Below are 20,160 nucleotides of genomic sequence, written 5' to 3'. Positions count from 1 at the left end.
AATTGAAAATGAAGTCACACGTCAATTTGATTTAATTTCTTCCCAGAATTTTTTACCTGCAGAAATAATTGAAACTAACTTGAATGAGATTAAATCAATTATTAAAAATTTCAAAAATAAGAAAGCACCTGGTGACGATGGAATCTTTAATATACTAATCAAACATCTCCCTGAGAGCACAATGGAATTTTTAGTGAAAATTTTCAATTGCTGCTTCAAAATTGCATATTTTCCCAAATTATGGAAAAATGCAAAAATTACTCCCATTTTAAAACCGGATAAGAACCCAGCTGAAGTTTCAAGTTATCGACCAATCAGTTTGCTTTCTTCAATAAGTAAACTGTTTGAGAGAATTATTCTTAACAGAATGATGTCACACATCAACGAAAATTCAATTTTTGCAAATGAACAGTTTGGATTTCGCCATGGGCATTCCACAACTCATCAATTGCTCAGAGTTACTAATATGATACGAGCTAACAAATCTGAAGGTTATTCCACTGGAGCTGCTCTTTTAGTCATAGAAAAAGCATTCGACAGTGTTTGGCATAAAGGTTTGATTGCGAAATTGCAAACTTTTAATTTTCCAATTTTCCTAATCAAAATTTTAAAAAATTATCTTACTGATCGAACTCTGCAGGTTGTCTATCAGAATTCAAAATCTGATAGATTTCCTGTCAGAGCAGGTGTGCCTCAAGGTTCAGTCTTGGGTCCAGTCCTGTACAACATATTCACTTCAGATCTTCCTGATTTGCCTCCAGGATGCACAAAGTCATTGTTCTGCGATGACACAAGCATTTCCGTAAAAGGAAAAAGTCTTCGTGTCATATGCAGTCGATTGCAGAAAAGTTTAGATATTTTTTCTTCCTACTTGCAAAAGTGGAAAATCTCTCCCAATGCTTCTAAAACTCAAATGATAATTTTTCCGCATAAGCCTAGGGCTTCTTTCCTCAAGCCAAACAATAATCACGTTGTCAAGATGAATGGGGTTATTTTAAGTTGGTCCGACAAGGTTAAGTACTTGGGACTAATTTATGATAAAAAACTTATTTTCAAAGAGCACATTGAGAGTATACAAGCTTACAAGTGCATCAAATATACGAGATGTTTATATCCTCTCATTAACAGGAATTCTAAACTTTGTTTAAAGAACAAACTTTTGATTTACAAACAAATTTTTAGTCCAGCAATGCTTTATGCTGTACCGATCTGGTCAAGTTGCTGTTCAACAAGGAAGAAAACGCTCCAAAGGATTCAGAATAAAATTCTGAAAATGATTTTGAAGCGTCCTCCTTGGTTTGGTACACTCGAATTACATAGACTTACTGGTGTTGAAACATTAGAAGCTATGTCAAATAAAATTATTAACAATTTTCGACAAAAATCGTTGCAATCCTCAATTGCTACGATAAGCTCTCTTTATAGCCAATAAGTTAGCAATTAAGTTAGTTGTAAGTTTACTTCCCCTTTTCCGACAAGTAGGTTTAAATCCCTACGAATGATAAGTCCTAATTGCGAAAGCAAACAAATCCTAACAATTAAAATTACAAATATCTAACAGTGTTGAGAAGTCACCATTTGTGATTGGACACACATACTCATTATTTACAAATATTTATCATAAATACTTAAGCTACTAACAAATCCCCCCTTAAAAAAAAAAAAAAAAAAAGCAATCACTTGCAAAACCGAAAATATAAAAGTGCTCCAAAGGGCCGAATGGCATATATCACTCGACTCAGCTCGATGAGCTGAGCATTTTCTGTATGTGTGTGTGTGTGTGTGTATGTGCAGATTTTTATTCTCACTCACTTTTCTCAGAGATGGTTGGACCGATTTTCATGAAATTAATGGAAAATGAAAGGTCTTGTTGTCCCATAAGACCCTGTTCAATTTCATTGCAATCGGATTTTTAGTTTCGAGGTTATGTATCAAAAAGTAAAAATCACGAAACTTCATTATCTCAGAAACTACACAACCGATTTGATCAATATTGATATCAGATGAGCGGGCTAGTTAAGGGTTAACTGATGAATTATGATTGAACACGTGGTTTCAAAGTTTGGCTTTCCTATACGTTCCCATTTCATTTGATTATAATCGAACTTAAGCAACTGTTATGCATGAAATTGTTAACAATATAACGAAAGTCTATTATCTCAAAGAGTACATGACTTATTTGAACATTACTAGTGTCATACGAACGAGTCATCTCTCAAACTCACAAATAACAAACTTCATAACAATTTGATATGTGGCTCAAAAGTTATGGAAAGAGAAGAAATTCAAAGACTACCTGCTTTGATCGATATATGTGGACTTAACATAATTTAAGTGTGGTATCGTACTATTTGAACGTTTCAAATTCATTGATTCCTTGCGATGTGTTTAAAGTCTGCAAATGCTTAACCAATCGGCCATAGGATATGATCAAAGTCAAATAACATTTCGTTTGAAATGATTGGTTTTAATCGAAATGACAACATCCTCGACTGTTGGCTTGTGTACATCGCCTTAATTCTGAATATTTTCATATTGGGTGGTATTCGGTCATTTTCAGCAGATTTGGCATCAATATGACACCGAAAATACCCATTTTGGGAGATATTTAATTCGCGAGATGTGCAGAAATTTGTACAGAAACATGAGCTTCCAGAAGAGAGAGGGGCGTCGAACCATTATGGACATATCTGTTACCTCTAAAAACATTCTCATACCAAATTTGGTTGTATTTTCTTGATTGGTTCTTGAGCTGTGCGAAAATTGTGTTTCATTTGCATGGGACCCCTCCCTCATAGAAAAGAGAGGGGAGTCAAACCATTATGCACATATTTGTTACCTTTAGAAATATTCACCTGCCAAATTTGGTTCCATTCAGTTGGTTAGTTCTCAGGATGTGCAGAAATCTGTGTTTCATTTGTATGGCACCCCTCCCTTCCAGAAGAAGGGCGGGTCTCAAACTATCATAGGAACCTTTATCGGCACCAAAAACCCCTACATAAAAATTTTCACGTCGATCGGTTCGGTAGTTTTCGAGCCTATATGAATCAGGCAGCCAGACAGACAGACAGACCGGACTGCATTTTTATATGTATAGATTACAACATCAATTTTTTAGAACCTCAAGAGTGAATATACATTTATTGGATTGAAGTGTTCATGTAAATCTATTTTCACAAATAATAAGTTTGAATGAGAAAGGCTGGGTCTGACCGCTAGGTGGATTAATTTAGGTTTATTATAGAATTTCGACACCTCTCAGTAAAGTTGCTGGAAAATTTCACTTACCCTCGGGCTTCTTGAAGCCAAAGAGGGTTAGGCTCTTTGGATCCTATTTTAAAATATTGCCTTATTATTTATTATTTACAGGGTGACAAAAAAGTCCGGTCACACAAAAAAAACTCAATATTTCAAAGAATAAGAAGAAAATCTGAATCTGGCTTTCATAGCTTAATTCAGTAACTCATAAAGATATTTCACAGACGATATCTCGGAATTACACCACCCTTCTCTGATCGAACCAGCATCAGACGTCTCGGAAAGTCGTCGCAAGCGGCGCGCACGTGCTCCATCGGCATCTTGTCCCAGATTTTCGTGATAACTCGCTTGAATCGCTCCAAATTTGTTATTTTATAGTCGTTCAGCTTCGACATCATGTATCCCCACACGAAATATTCATTCTTCGAAATAAATTGGGTGAAGTTTTCCTCACACCACGCCTGAACAACCTTTGCGATGTGGGATGGGGCGCCATCTTGCTGGAAGCAGTAGTAATCGTCTTCAAACAATAGTTCAGCTTGAGGCAGAACATTTTTATTCAAAACCGTGTCCAGGTAGTACGCTGCGTTGATTTTGACCCCTTTATCGATAAAAATAAGAGGCAGTTTACCTCTCTTGCAAATGGCTCCCCAAACCATCACTGACATCTTATTTTTGAACCGGGAAACGTTCAGCTTGTTCGCAGGAGCTTGCTGGAGGCTCACACTCCAAACTCGATCATTTTGGCGATCTGTTTGCGTTTGCGCCAAGCTTCTCGTCCGAAAAAAAAATCTCGTCATCTGCGCGTCAACCGAGCAACTCCCGCGACCGTTGGTACCTATTGTCCTTTGTAGCTTTGGTAACCCCATGAACCACCTGTTTTTTGTACGGTGTAAGTTTTAAATCCTTGCGCAGAAGCAGGCGGATTGATTCTCGGTTCATTTTAAGGTTCCTGGCCAGCTTCCGTGCAGATTGGGCGGGATTCCGGCGAATCCGGTCTCGTATAATCTTTTTCAGCCTTGGAGTTCTCACAGACCTTGGTCGTCCAGATCGTGCCTTGTCCTCGGTGCCTCCGGTCTCTAGGTACCGATTTATGGTCCGGTACACGAACTTCCGGATGATTCCGAGCGGTTTTAGGTGTTTGAATATGTGTCCGGGTTTGTACCCTTTCACATATTCAGCGATAACAGCTGCTCTTAACTCTGCCATGGCTCACAACTCAATGTAAACGAACTGCACAGAAACGAAACTCTGCCAGTTTGGGCAGCAAAGTTAACCCGTTCATTTGACATGTAGATGGCACCAGAGAGATGCAACGTGTAGGCTACAGGCGACCCCAAAAAAGTGTTACCGGACTTTTTTGTCACCGTGTATTTACACTGGTTGAATCAGTTGGGATGCTTTGGGAGCCAGCACACATTATTGGTTCCAAGAAATACTGCTTTTTTAATGCTGTTCAGCTCCATTCGTAGCTCCAGTTCTTCGAGAGAAAAAATACGGGTAAAAGGAACAATTCTAGTTGTTGAGATAACAACTGAACTATACTGGTACTATACAGATCTCCTCAAGATGCTACATTTGCTCATCTTCTAGGCCAAACCGTAATACTTTGTAATCTTGGCCGAGAATGTTGATTAAACATTATGGTCCAGCGGTATAGCGATATCGATAAGCGTCACTCGCTTCATCCTTTTGTCATGAACCATAATATCAGGGCGATTGGCACGAATTAGGACGACCGTTATGATCTCGCGAATCTGGTACTGGTACTGGTACTGGTACTGGTACTGGTACTGGTACTGGTACTGGTACTGGTACTGGTACTGGTACTGGTACTGGTACTGGTACTGGTACTGGTACTGGTACTGGTACTGGTACTGGTACTGGTACTGGTACTGGTACTGGTACTGGTACTGGTACTGGTACTGGTACTGGTACTGGTACTGGTACTGGTACTGGTACTGGTACTGGTACTGGTACTGGTACTGGTACTGGTACTGGTACTGGTACTGGTACTGGTACTGGTACTGGTACTGGTACTGGTACTGGTACTGGTACTGGTACTGGTACTGGTACTGGTACTGGTACTGGTACTGGTACTGGTACTGGTACTGGTACTGGTACTGGTACTGGTACTGGTACTGGTACTGGTACTGGTACTGGTACTGGTACTGGTACTGGTACTGGTACTGGTACTGGTACTGGTACTGGTACTGGTACTGGTACTGGTACTGGTACTGGTACTGGTACTGGTACTGGTACTGGTACTGGTACTGGTACTGGTACTGGTACTGGTACTGGTACTGGTACTGGTACTGGTACTGGTACTGGTACTGGTACTGGTACTGGTACTGGTACTGGTACTGGTACTGGTACTGGTACTGGTACTGGTACTGGTAGAAATAGAAAGTAGGAATTCATCCAAAAGTGTGACAGAAGGATGCAGCAACCAATCATAACCAGGGGGAATCTATCTGTCAAATATCGTGTAACCGTGACCAGCATTCTTGGCAACAATGCGTCCGGTTGTTTTGGTTTGTGTCGTTTTGATTGAAGTTAAATTTAGTAGAATTGTAACGTTCTTTTTTAACAAAACTCTAGAAATCGCGGGAAACTTTTATTAAGACTGCGTTACGTAGTGAAATTTGGTGGCAGCAGCCTGCAATTAGCTGAAAATCATGAAGTTTCCCCGCCACACAGGAAATCTTTTAAACGTCATGGACCAACAAACTTTATGGACCAGAGTTGATCTGCGATAACGCACACATATATGAATTTTGACAGCAGTAAATCCCCCCTGATCATAACAGAGTGAAAATGAATAGAAAAAAAAATTTTCTTCTAGAAATTTAAACAAGAGTTGAAAAAAGACCAAAAACAAAAAAAAAACCCAAAACATTTCATTAGAAAGTAAAAAACGAAAAATCGTGAAGGTAATAATAAAACAAAATGTTAATTATACAGAAAGAAAAAACAACGAAGGTGAGTGAGATGAGAGTAAAATATTTCATAATATAAACAGCACGGTTAAAAAGCTAGAATCATTCGTATTTTCCACTTTGAGCTCTAAGTCAATTATTTTTCCGCATTTGTCGCCCAGTTCAACTAAGAGGAAAATAGAGAAAAACAAGCAAAAGAAGCAGAAAGACTGAGAAAATTGAAGAGAAAAAATTATGAGATAAAAACTGAATAAAAACGAATGAAAGAGACTGCGAAAACAAGAAAATGAAATTTCGTTAAACATGTTGACAGAAAGATGCAGAAACCAACCTTAAAAAAGTAAAAAATAATAGGAGGTTGTATCCAAAACACGACCGCATAAATGGCGTAGAACTACGTACACTATTAACAAATGCATTGAGTGTTTCATTAAACTAGTAACACAACTGATTTTATCGAAGTTTTATAGCACTTTTTTGGATGTATTAAGCGCCACAAAACTTTGATAAAACCAATATTTTTACTTGGGACTAATGAAGGGTTGTGAATTTCGTGAACCGGATTCAGCATTGTTAGCAGAACGTGCTCAGTTAAAAGCCATACACAACACACACGCACAAATCATACCATATCATAGACACACACATCATACCATATCATACACACACATATCATAAACACACACAAACACACATCATACCATATCATACACACATATCTCACAAATTAAATATCACACATGCTACAGCTATCAACACACGCTAAAGCGCCCTTTACACTGCTTCCGGGCCGGGTCCGTGTTCTCTCCAAGATTTCAATGCATTCACACAACCTCCGTGTTTGAACCGTGCTCTGGCTGAGATCCGACTGTCCGGCACGAATCCGGCCCGGTCCCGGCACTGAAGCAATGTGCATAGCGCTTAAAGCTTTTCGCACACGCTATAGATATGTACATACCAAATATCTTAAAATAATATTGATATATTTGATTCTTTGGTTATAAAAGGGTGTTTTTGGTCGAGTTAGTCACATTCTTTTGGCGAACGGTGAGACGGACGGACTGTCCATAGGATTATAGCGGCAGTGGATTACAGCATCGGATTAGGCCGATGCAATGGTTCACGCGAGTGGCGTCGGCTTGCCGTTCCCCCGGCGGTGGCAGCGGCAGTAACAGCGGCGGTGGAAACCGTTGGTAGCTGCGACAGTGGCAACGGCGTTGGCAGTGGGCAGCTGCAGTTCCTCGTTTAGTTCGGCTACCCTTTGATCTGGGTTGGACCCCACCAGTGGTAATCCAATTCAGATATCGTTAGGTGAATACAGCCAGAAATTCACGAGACCAGCACCTCCAAGTGGTCTAGGGAGCTAACGCCATCCAGCGTTTATGTATATATAGCGTATGTACAAATATATTAAATACCAATATAGTTCACTTACGTGAAATTATGAAGACAAATTGAAAATGACAGAAGCGTTAGTCACCTTTTCGACCGCTAGGTGCGCCACTTCTGATTTTGTTCTACACGACATGCGAAATAGAGTAACTTTTGACAATAATATTACCCTAATGGGTACACTGAAAAAAATTCACATTTTATTGTGAAGTGAACTCGGCCGAATATTTTATAATAATAAAGTTCACCTATGCATAAGGCAATCCATGGGTGGTGTTCCACGGTTTGTACGTTTGTCGACCTCCGACAATATTTTGAGCTGTAAAATGGCGACTTCCGGTGACTGGGAAACTGCCGAAAATGACCAAATACCACCTAATATGCGTGTTTTTTTAACCAGAATGACGCTCAGAGGCCAGAAATTGTCTCGAAATGCCAGTTTGAAATCCAAGATGGCGACTTCCGGTTTTTGAAAAATCAGACAAAATTTTGAATTGTAAGATGGCGGCTTCCAGTGATTGGAAAAAAGAGGAAAATGACCAAATACCACCAATATGGATGTTTCTTTAACTAGAATGACGCTCAGAGGCCAGAAATTGTCTCTGAATACCATTTTGAAATCCAAGATGGCGACTTCCGGTTTCAGAGAAACAGCGAGATATGACCAAATACCATCCAATATGGGTATTTCTGAAATCGTGATGATGCACTGAAACCACAAATCGACCTCAGACAACATTTTGAGTAGTAAAATGGCGACTTTTGGTGACTGGAAAACTGCCGAAAATGACCCAAATACAACCAAATATGGGTGTTTTTTTAACCAGAATGATGCTCAGAGGCCAGAAATTGTCTCCAAATACCGTTTTGAAATCCAATGTGGCGACTTCCGGTTCCTAAACAACAGTAGCAAAAGACCAAATAACACTCATTATGGGTATTTCCGGGATTGTTATGATGCACTAAAGCTACAAATCGACCTCAGACAACATTATGAATTGTAAAATGACGACTTCCGGTGAATGGGAAACTGTCGAAAATGACCAAACACCACCCAATATGGGTATTTCTTCAACCGGCCGATTTCCATCCAATATGAGATGCTTCGATACCAGAATGATACACAGGAGCTAGAATCGACCACAAACAGCATTTTAAATTCTAAGATGGTGACTTCCGGTTTCTGTAGAACAGCCGAAAATGACTAAATAACACCTATTATTGGTGTTTCTTTAACCAGAATGACGCTCAGGGGCCAGAAATTGTCTCCAAAAAAAATAGCCTAAAGGGACCAAATACCACCCAATATGAGTGTTTCTTTAACCAGAATGATGCATGGAGCTAAAAATTGACCTCAGACACCATTTTGAATTGTAAGATGGCAACTTCTGGGAAACAGCCGAATACTACTGCATATGAATATTTCCGTAATCGAAATAATGTAAAGAAGCCAAGCATTGACCCTGGACACCATATTGAATTCGAAGATGACCACTTTCAGTTTCTGGCAAACAACGAAAATAACTGAATACCACCCAATATGAGTGTTTTCGGAATAGAGGTGATGTACTAAAGGCAAAAGTCGAGGATGTTGTCATTCCGATAAAACCAATAATTTCAAACGATATAAACAAATCGCAAGAAATCAATGAATTTGGAATGTTGAAAATTATTAAATTAAACACAAAAATAGGGGGGACGAAGTTTGCCTGGTCAGCTAGTAAATACATAAATATGCTGGTTAAAGCAAAGCTGCAAGTGATGAATACGAAGATTAGAACTCGAGAGCAAAAAATTCGGAGGGATAAAAAAAAACAAAAAATACTTTCAAAACGAAGAAAACTAAACATTAAATAATAGTTTTTGCATAACAGTTGTTATCACTAATTATGTTTGTTTTGTTGAATATCTTTTATATATAATATAATAAAGCTTTTAAACCAATTACAACATGATATGTATCCATACTTAAATTGTTAAATTGATAGAACATTCAAGTGTTATCTGAACTGAAAGTTGCACAACAACCATATACGACTATTGACAACCATTGTGCGGTTTCTCCTTTTATCTTTTCCACGAGGTAATTGAAACATTCATTTAATCGTACATTTCGTGGCCTGATTATTGAGCTTGAGCTTGACGGCCGCACATTTCGTAGTTGCTTCCCGTGATGGATCTGAGCTAGTGAAGTTACACAGGGAACCACGTATATAGCAACTTGGGATTAGTTTACCATTTACACGTCGTGGCCTGATTATTTGAATATTTCTTCTTCGTGCCTCGATAAGCTACATCTATTATATTATCAATATTTAATGGCGTCAGTTTTACATACAAACAATATACGCACGAAATCTGCAACATATTTTTTTCTGTGAAAGTATGAAATTGAGTCAACTAAATCTAAAATTGAGTAAATTCAGTTTCGTGTGTGAGAATGTCACACGCTCACAGAAATTCAACAACAACGCACAGTGGTACAGTAAGGCAATGTAGGCGGACACGAGTTTTTCGATGCGATTTTGTGGTTTTAGAGTAAATTTTTTTCTAAGAACTTGTTTCTTATATTTAGTCTATTTTTTATGTGCAAACGAAAATAAGGGTGGTCCTGAAATCGACTAAATGAAAAAACTAACTTTTTATTTGCATAAATAAATGTATACATTCATCGGCACAGTTGTAGATCAACTAATTTTAAGCAACTTTCGGTATTTCTTCACAATATTTATACAATATTTGTTCTATCAAATGATACCAAAAAATATTATTTATGTTTGCCCTAAACGGAGACATCAATATATCAAAAGGGCCTATTTTTAAAATAGATATAGTGAAAACTCTTCATCTGTATAATATATCGACAATGTTTTTTCGTCAAAATTGGCGTATTTTTGATTAAAGTTACCGAAGAAAACTTTATTTTTAAATTTGAATTGAAAAAATAGAGCGAAAAGACTGTTTTTGGAAACCAAATTTCATGTCTACAAAAAAGTTTTTTTACAAAGTTACTTAGAATTAGTTGGTCTACAAGTTTGCCAAAGAATGTTTTATTTCGTTGATTTTAGGACCACCCTAATTTTCATTCGCACATGAATCGAGGACGATGTATAAGAAACAACTTTTTACAAAAACTATGGCTTTAAACCGCAAACCAAAATCGCAACGAAAAGCCTATGTCCGCCTAAATTGCCTTACTGTACCACTGTGCAATGAGTTTAGTTACCTTTTTCACCACAAGAGCGGGTGTTCCCTGTCTGTCTTCACGGGAATATATGGGAAATTCGAGAGTGAACTATATTGTTATTTTAAGATATTTGAAAGAATGCTCTGACATAGGCCCCGCCTTTTTGTTGAGTTTTACCATTGTCTAATCTTCTTCAGGCGAGATTCCACAATTCGCATTCAATTTTTGTATCCAGCGGAAAAACACCGATGGTGCTCTCGCACACGCAACGATATAATCCGTATCGTGTTGCAGCTGGGAACGTCAAGCGATTTTTCTGTTCGCTGTTATGTGTTGCTGGGAGACGACAAAATTCTGAATCCAGTATGAATTATTGCTGTGAAGTCGAATCAATCGCCTTTGTTAAGACGCTCTAACATTTGAATGAAGTGTAATATTTTCATATTTTCGTGCAACGAGCAGCTGTTGAAAGGTTGTCGGCCTTTTATTCACGCATAAAAATTCCTATATCACTGATTAAACAGAATGAGAAAGCACTTGTTTCCGAAGTCTAGCGCTCGAGACCTTTTCAAAAAATCATTAATCTTCAATTACTTGTTAATTTACCATGATAAATGTAGTTTGCTGTTTATAATCGGATAAACCTTTGTTCAGGTTAGGCATAAAATTCTAAACAATTGCTTAGAATTCGGCAGTGAACGCACTCTGCGTTGAGGCCCATTTTTTTGTAGACTACACCTTGCACACACACTGGTAGGAATTGGGCAATATTTATAGAGTGGTTTCGCTGGCAGTAGTTTAGTTGCAATAAAATTGTCGGATTAAGTAGAGCGCCTGAAATAAAGGTCAAAGTTAATAAATTTGCAGTGAAAGTTTAGTGAGTCTAAAACTACTTACCGGTGTAATCACTTACCCGAAGAAAGTGCCCCTCTGGATCATCTGCTGCGGGTTGCTGGTTGCTGTTAGTTGCTGTTCTGCTGTCTGCTGCTGGCCCTGCTTGTTGGTGCACCGATCGACGGAGTCTCGATCAACCGCACATTCATTGGATAGTTTGGCAGGTATTTTTGAGCTGCGATCTGGACGTTGATCGCAACAACCTTTGTAAACGCAACTTTTGTGCGGAATAAGGCACTCATACAACACATCGTAAAAGCTGTTTTCACACATAGTAAATTTAGATTGCTAGGCTAGCTGGGTAGCACAGCATGCTGTTGTTTGCCAAAATAAGACCAAGCTTCATCGCGGGTAAGAAGGCCTAAGCCCTCAACCGGCAATCCTAAACGTTTGTTGCTACCGCGCTGCTGCTATGATGTGACCAACCGGCAAATGATTTTTTCAAGCCGAAAGCAAATTCGGCAAACTAGCTGATACTGGCGCAAACTGCTACGCTATGGCTAACTAGGTATGTCGACCTTTTTGGAGAAAGCCAGCAAACGACCAATCAGAGGACGTTATTTTCATTTCAACAAGGGTTGACAATTTGCAATAGTGCAATAGTTCGCAGATTCAAACAACATTTTTCTGCATTTAGGCAGATGCGTGTATAATTCTCCAATCGATTGCTGCAAGAACGAAGGAAATCGGTTGAAAACCGATGTGGTATGCTAAAGTAAAACGTAGTTCTACGTCAAAAGAAAACTAAAGAGCAAAAGAAGACAGTAGGAGAGAGAAATTAAGACAGAAAAACATGACACGAAATCATAATAAAGGAAGACGGACAAGAAAAATAATAAAGTGTAATTAAACACTTAGAAAGGCTAGGGAAAAAAACGAACATTCGGAGACAGACCTCAAAAGAAAAAAAAGTTGGAAATAAATAGACGATAAGAACGGAAAATGAGAGGCGAGAAAACATGTTTTGAGAAATATTGAATTGAAAACACAAAGCGAAAAAAACATGTAAGAAAATAAATTAAACCACACTTACATCGGAAGTACTACCGTTCAAAGCATAGTTGTACCACCGTGCATAAGATTTGTGTAGAACATGGGACTGCTGAGATTTGAACGGCAGATAAGCGAAAGAAAAGCATAAAAAGTAGTGATCGAGTCTCGCTTTTAGTACTCTTTAGTACTCAGATACATAAGCAGCGAGCAGAATCAATTTTAATACAAACATCGATAGAGTGAGGTTGAGAATACTATGAAATCAAGACGAGCAAGAAAAGGAAGAAAGAACGAAAAAGTTGAAGAGCGATTGACAAAAAACTGAAGCAGTAACCAACCACAAAAAAGTAAATAAATACAATTTGAGAACAAACAAAAAACATTTGAAGCGTGACGGTAAGGAGAACGAAGCAAGCTGGAAAGAGAAAAAGATAATTTAAGAGCAAAAATAAGATAGCTGGAAAAAAAACAGCTGGTGAAGAAAAAAAGTTTAAAAAGGAGATGGGTAAGTGCAAGACGAAAAGTAAGATAACAAGTTGTGTACAACGTTAAACCAAAAACACAAAGCGAACCGTAGAAGAAAAGAGATGCGGAAGGGACAAAAAAAGAATAAACCGAAAGAAAATAAATTCAAGCACTGACTTTCGTATTAAGCGGAAAAGAAGCAAAATAAATAGTAACGAAATTTCATTCTTCAGCGATCAGGGACATGAGCTGCAAGCAGAATAAATTTCAATGGGAATGACGATTGAGGTTAAGAATACCATAACATCGAGACGAGCAAGAAAAAAGAAAGAACGAAAAAATTGATATTTGGAAAATGAAAACTAAAAAAAAAACGAATGAAACATTGAAATAGACTTAGGAAGAGAGAGAACAATGAGGATGCAAAAAATAAAGATACATATATTGATATGTATCCTAAAAAATAAACTCATGACAAAAATATTAGGAAGTAGAGAAGTTCTACAAAAAAAGACCCAGTTTTCACAGATGTTTTTTTTTTGAAGAACGAAAATATTATCTACAACTTTACATAAGACTTTAAACCAATTGAACAAACCGTTTTAACAATTAAAATATTTGTAATTATCAATACCTTCCTTATTATTATTATTATTATTATTATTATTATTATTATTATTTATTTGTCCAGTAGTGTAAAGGTTGACCTTTTTAATTTGACTACTTCCGGTTTAACATTCGTCTCTCAATCATTTTTGTGTTAAGTAATTGATTAACCTAACATAACCTAATCTCTCTAAGCGTGGTTCCAGAAATTCAAACAGTCTCTCTTGAACATTACCTCCGATGCAGAACTTTTTACTCTGGCTGGCAACATATTCCAGCTAACGACTCCTCTAACGAACAAGGAATTTCTATAGATTGAAGAACTATTTGATAATACAACTAAGTTTTGAAGACGTCGACCGCGTGAAGGAATCAATTTTCTGTGAAGTGATGACGGCATACAAGTTGTCATAAGCTTTTTTATAAAAACACAGGAACGATACGCATATAATTTTTGAAGTGGGCATCCAATAAGAATTGAGTGCAAATGACTTACACGGGAGTAGCAATTCAGCCCATAAACAAATCTCACGCAACAGTTCAGGGCAACACCTAGTTTACGCAGTTCACCGGCACCTGGATCGTTGTGAACCACATCTCCGAATAGAAAATGAGGAAGAATCAAACTTTTAAACAGCTTCAGTCGGGTACGAGCTGGGGCAGAGGTAGCACAACTATATAGTGTTCTGGTTTTAATTATTAGGGCTTTACTTTTGCATTTATTGACAAGCAGTCCATTTCGGCGAGACCATTGTGTAATCCTTGCAAGATCCTCGTTAACCAATTCAACAATTTCGCTGGTACCAAGACCCAACCGGCTTATGTACAACTGTACCTCGTCAGCAAACAACTGAATGGAGCAGTACTTTAGAACATTAGGCAGATCATTAATGTAGCAGCAAAACAACAGCGGGCCAAGAACAGATCCTTGCGGCACTCCTGAAGTGATCACAGAACTATTTGATCGTTGATCTCCACAGAAAACGGTTTGTTTTCTATGAGATATGAGTTGATTAGATTTACTGCACCAGAACTGACATTAAACTGTGATTGCAGTTTTATGCAGAGCCTGTGATGATTGATTGTATCGAACCTACCTTCCTTAGCGTCTGGCATCCTTAGCGTCTGGAAATGGCATCTTTTGCCAATAGAAACAACTATGCAATATTTCAGACAAATAAAAAATGCTCGATTAAATTAGTTTCCCGTTTTTTTATAATTCCTCAGTATGAGAAAACTTAAATAAAATTATAAATAAAATAAAATTAAATACAAGAAAACTTGGGAGCAAAATAATAATTTAAGAGAGAGGGTGAGGACAAAAATGTATAACAAATAAATAAATAATAGAAGCGCAGCATAAAGAGCCACAAAACACGTGTACAGCAATGTCAACTCAAAAACACAAAGTAAAAATGAGGAAAATGATGCGAAAAGGGCAGTCGGCAAAAACGGTTCCTCTGTACAATCACAAACGCCAAAGGGAATTCCAGCCGCTGAGATAAACTGTTTGAGAGAAAAAGCAAATAAAAAATGTTTTCACTTTCGTGTGGCTGTAATGTCAATAAATTCGAGTTTGATACCTTGGGCAATGTACAATCGAGCCGCAAAATGTTATACACCTGTGTAGGAAGTGATAGCTATAGGCTTCAGAAACTCCTTCAAACTTATTAGACTCGCTTTTTTAATATTGGAATTAAATCATAATACAAATCCGGAGTGATTCGCGATTAGGGCTCAACTAACAAAATGTAAACAAACGGTTTTATTACACTATTGAGTTTAAAAAGACTTACGAAATTCATGAGAAGAATCCTTTCTTTGTATAAATCGATAAAATTATTTAAATCAAGCTTTTAGTGAAGGGCGATAAAGCAGTTTACCCAAAACAAAAGATATTTTGGAACTAGGCCCTTTACATTGTTTTGAAGCAACGGGCTCATTTGCGAAATATTTCGTTAACAGGCGAGAGTAAAGGGTGGATCAACTTTTGTTTTCAAAATAAAGGCGCATTTGAAAGGGCGCAACTGGAGAAAAAATAAAAACAAGGCGAAAGAAAGATGGGCGTATCTCGTTGTCAGAATGCTTTAAGGCGAAATAGAGGTGGGCGAATCTCGTTGTCAGAATGCTTTAAGGCTTATTAGAAAAAGGTTAGAAGAAAAGTGCAGATTTAAGCCATAAATGCACAAATTTAATGTAGTATTGTTAGGAAACTATAAGCCAGGTATATTTTACGTCGATTTTTGGTATTGATGTAAATGTTAGTCACTTCCTTTGAAATTACGATTTGAAAATGTACTTGCAAATTTTCAAACTGATATTCCCCAATGTTTATCTTTTGCCAGTTGCGCCCTTATCGCAAATCACTCCGGAAATATCTATCGATGAAAAGTTAGCACTTTACCTAAATTTGCATTGAAGAATGAAAAAAAGAAATAAAAAAACTGTTTAGAGGGGAAAGGGGGAGTGGTGTTAGCCTCAACAAGAACAAATGAGTTAAGCTTTTGTTTGTACGATACAGGTTTTTTTCCTGAATTAGATATTTTGGAGTTTTACAATTTTACAATTCCAATTGATTCGATCAAATTTCTTGATTATATGTTTATGATATAACATTTAGATGTAGGTAATAAACCTTGATTTCCTCAACCCTACTCTCTCTGGTTAGCTAAACTGTTTCGACATTTAAATAAGCGGGTTCGCAATCGAAAACAAGGTCCAAACACGATGAAAAAGGGCTATTGAAACCTTCTCGGAAATCAACCAGACAGCAGTAACCTGATTCATTCAACTAGACATTAATCACATATAAAATCTGTCTGCACTGGGGGACCCCAAACGTGCACCCTTCTCCCTTCCCCTTCCTTTTTCTCTTTCATCCAAATTTACCCAAACCATCGATAATCAAAACAAAACTGGAAATAATGACCACCGGGAGGTCTAAGCTGCTGCGGTCCGCCGAAAACAATCTGAAGAAGCACCCGAAACGAGGAAGCGCATAACCGTGCTCTTCTTTTGTGTGCTGTGTGTTTAGAGGTTACGTAATACGCTTTGCGTCGTTGTTTGGCTGGAAATTGAAATCGAAAGTAAAACGAAATTATTGCTCGCTAGCTGACTGCGCTTCACCCCGCAACACACTGTCAAATATGCTGCAGAACGGCGTCTGTTTTGGGAGCGCGGTTTCCCGCACACCTGTTACTACCAGTAACAGTAGGCCTTGGATTCGGGGCCAAATGCCATTGTGTGCTCCGACGTACGTGGCACCGACGCTTTGATTAGCCTTTCCTAAGCGGGGGTGTCTAGTTATGCAAGCCGCTAATAACCCCGCGATGGCAACATTGCCGAGCGTAGTTTAGCGTCCAGTAAAGACAGACCACTCACTTTGACGTATGAATCACTTCAAAGATGCCGGATTGATTACCCTCAACCTTAAAAAACGAGTCAAGTGCTTCTACTTTCAAAAAAGGGATACAGTGATATTGAACAAAGGGCCATTAACTTTAACACCCCTTATTGGTTCAGCATAACGTAACATAATAAAAGCTCCGTTTCGTGTGCACAGTGAAAGTGCTGTTGCATGAATCAACGATTGAACGAGTTCTCATAACCTAAAAAATAACGCTGCAATTAAAAGCAATCAACCCACCGTAGGTGGATTCTGCTTACACAGAAAAAACTAATCGCAACTCGTATCGGGACCCCACAGGTCAAGGTTAGTAGCGATGCGTTTACGCTTCGCTGGCCAGCCCTGTCACCGACGGGGCCACCTGCTTCGTTGCCATTAAATCATTAAATCGCTTTTTCACTATTACTAATTCAACACTGTTATTTCCTCTTCTGCCTTCCATCCACAGTTTGCGGACCTCCGGCGATTCCGGCGAATGCGCGCGTCCAGATACAACCGGCGGATGATGGAGGGCCGGGTTACCGGTCGGCCAAGTACGAGTGCGATTCCGGCTACGAGCTGTTCGGATCGGAAACCATCCGGTGTGACCCGATCAAGGGTTGGGAACGGGAACTGCCGTTTTGTGGTGAGTATATTTAGCAGGAAGAGGTGGATCAAAAAGTGAAATTTCTCACACCTTTCGAGCGGGTTTCGATTAAAAGTGCGACGACGTCGTAGCGTGGTTGCTTTGCCGCTTCAATTGGCTGTTATTTCCTGCGCCATTCATCGATTGGTTCATCCGAGCAGGCTATTATTATTGAGCGACAGCTGTAATCGTGGGTTTCGAGCGGCAGAGGGCTAAGCAGGCAAAGAAGAATCGTGTAACTAATCATCTGAACAAAGTGTAGTGCCGCGATTGGGAACAAATCAAGGTGATGAAGTGTTTCGCTCATCAAGTTTCAATTTGTGCTGCAGCGAATGACGCCTGAACCGAATAACGGTGGAGGGATGTCTCCTGCGGCGTGTTAATTTGGTTTCACTTTTTCTCGCTTGAAATCTTCGGAATCCAATGACCTCAGAGGGGTGATACATTGTTTGAACAACAAGCTTTCCGGTTGATTTACAAAGAAATGGATGATTTTTGCTCAAGTTTTTTACCTGAGGATCACTTCAAGGCAACATTCGATTGAATTGAATGTATTGAATTAATTTTTTTCGACTCTTACATTGCAATATTCGCAATGTATTTAAGAGGAATAGATTTTTACAAACGCTCCCAATGTAACCAAGCATTTGCAGTAATGTTGGACAAAAGAATGCATTTTTAGGCTTGATCCTATACAATCTTATTCAAGTTTCTTTTTCATTCATTGCAATTCGAGCCCAAATAAAATCCCGAATTTAATACTAAACATTCCAATTTAATGCAAAAATCTAATTTTTAATTCAGTTTGAAATCTAGGCCTAAGCCGCATCAAGTGAAATATTAAAACCAATTTTGTACTCAGTTTTAATCCGATCCTAAAAATAATCACAAATCCAATTGCAGATTAACTTTCTCATCCAATTTCAAATCCAGTCCAACCCTCAACTCAATTCAAATTAAACTTTAATTGTTTTTCAATCCAATTCAAGTTGAGCTTTCAATTACACCCCAAACTAAATCTCAAATCTAATCTAAATTTGGGATCATTTTCCTTTTTGGCGTTTTCTGGCTTTTAGAAGGGGTTTTTGCCATTCTGAGCTCAATTTGGGATTCTTTTCCCTTATTGGCGTTTTCCGGCCTTTAGAAGGGGTTTTTGACCATTCTGAGCTCAATTTGGGATCATTTACATTCTTGACGTTTTCTGGCCTTTGGAAGAGGTTCGTGGCCATTTTGGGCTCAATTTGGGATCATTTTCTTTTATGGCCTTTTCTGGCATTTAGAAGGAGTTTATGGCCATTCTAAGCTAAATTGGGGTTCATTTTTCTTTTTGGCGTTTTCTAGCCTTTTGAAAGATTTTCGGCCATTCTGAGCTCGATTTGGGATCATTTTCTTTGTTGGCCTTTTCTGGCCTTTAAAAGAGGTTTTTGGCCATTCTGAGCTCAATTTGGGATCATATTCATTTTTGACGTTTTCTGGCCTTTAGAAGGGGTTTTTGGCCATTGTAAGCTCACTTTGGGATCATTTTGTTTTTTGGCCTTCTCTGGCCTTTAGAAAGGGTTTTTGGCCATTATGAGCTCAACTTGGGATCATTTTCCTTGTTGCCGTTTTCTGGCCTTTAGAAGGGATGTTCGGCGATTCCGTGCTTAGTTTGGGGTCATTTTCTTTTTTTGGCCTTTTCTAGCCTTTGGAAGGGGTTTTTGGCCATTCTGAGCTCAATTTGGGATCATTTTTCTTTTCGGCGTTTTCTAGCTCTTTGAAAGATTTTCGGCCATTCTGAGCCCAATTTGGGATCATATTCATTTTTGACGTTTTCTGGCCTTTAGAAGGGGTTTTTGGCCATTTTGAGCTCAATTTGGGATCATTTTCTATTTTGGCCTCTTCTGGCCTTTAGAAGGGGTTTTTGGCCATTCTGAGCTCATTTTGGGATCATTTTCCTTATTGGCGTTTTCCTGCCTTTAGAAGGGGTTTTGGGCCATTCTGAGCTCAATTTGGGATCATATTCATTTTTGACGTTTTCTGGCCTTTAGAAGGGGTTTTTGGCCATTGTAAGCTCATTTTGGGATCATTTTCTTTTTTGGCCTTTTCTGGCCTTTAGAAGGGGTTTTTGGCCATTCTGAGCTCAATTTGGGATCATTTTTCTTTTCGGCGTTTTCCTGCCTTTAGAAGGGGTTTTTGGCCATTCTGAGCTCAATTTGGGATCACTTTCCTTTTTGGCGGTTTCTGGCCTTTAGAAGGGGTTTTTGGCCATTCTGAGCTCTATTTGGAATCATATTCATTTTTGACGTTTTCTGGCCTTTAGAAGGGGTTTTTGGCCATTTTGAGCTCAATTTGGGATCATTTTTTATTTGGCCTTTTCTGGCCATTAGAAGGGGTTTTTGGCTATTCTGGGCTTAAT

General features: G+C 38.5%; 1 protein-coding gene across 2 annotated transcripts in view; it reads left to right on the top strand.

Annotated features, from left to right (window-relative positions):
- LOC129719023 (sushi, von Willebrand factor type A, EGF and pentraxin domain-containing protein 1) overlaps nucleotides 1-20,160 on the top strand; it is a 129,591-nt gene that overhangs the window by 92,408 nt on the left and 17,023 nt on the right. For both annotated transcript variants that reach the window (XM_055670344.1, XM_055670343.1), the window contains exon 2: nucleotides 17,589-17,765. Coding sequence is in view for 1 of the 2 variants with exons in the window: in XM_055670343.1 (XP_055526318.1) it covers nucleotides 17,589-17,765 (177 nt within the window). In the remaining variant the exon portion in view is untranslated. The remainder of the gene's footprint in view (nucleotides 1-17,588; nucleotides 17,766-20,160) is intronic.

Source organism: Wyeomyia smithii, chromosome 1 (genome assembly GCF_029784165.1).
Source record: "Wyeomyia smithii strain HCP4-BCI-WySm-NY-G18 chromosome 1, ASM2978416v1, whole genome shotgun sequence".
Lineage (NCBI taxonomy): Eukaryota > Metazoa > Arthropoda > Insecta > Diptera > Culicidae > Wyeomyia > Wyeomyia smithii.
This window is presented reverse-complemented; position numbering and strand designations above follow the sequence as displayed.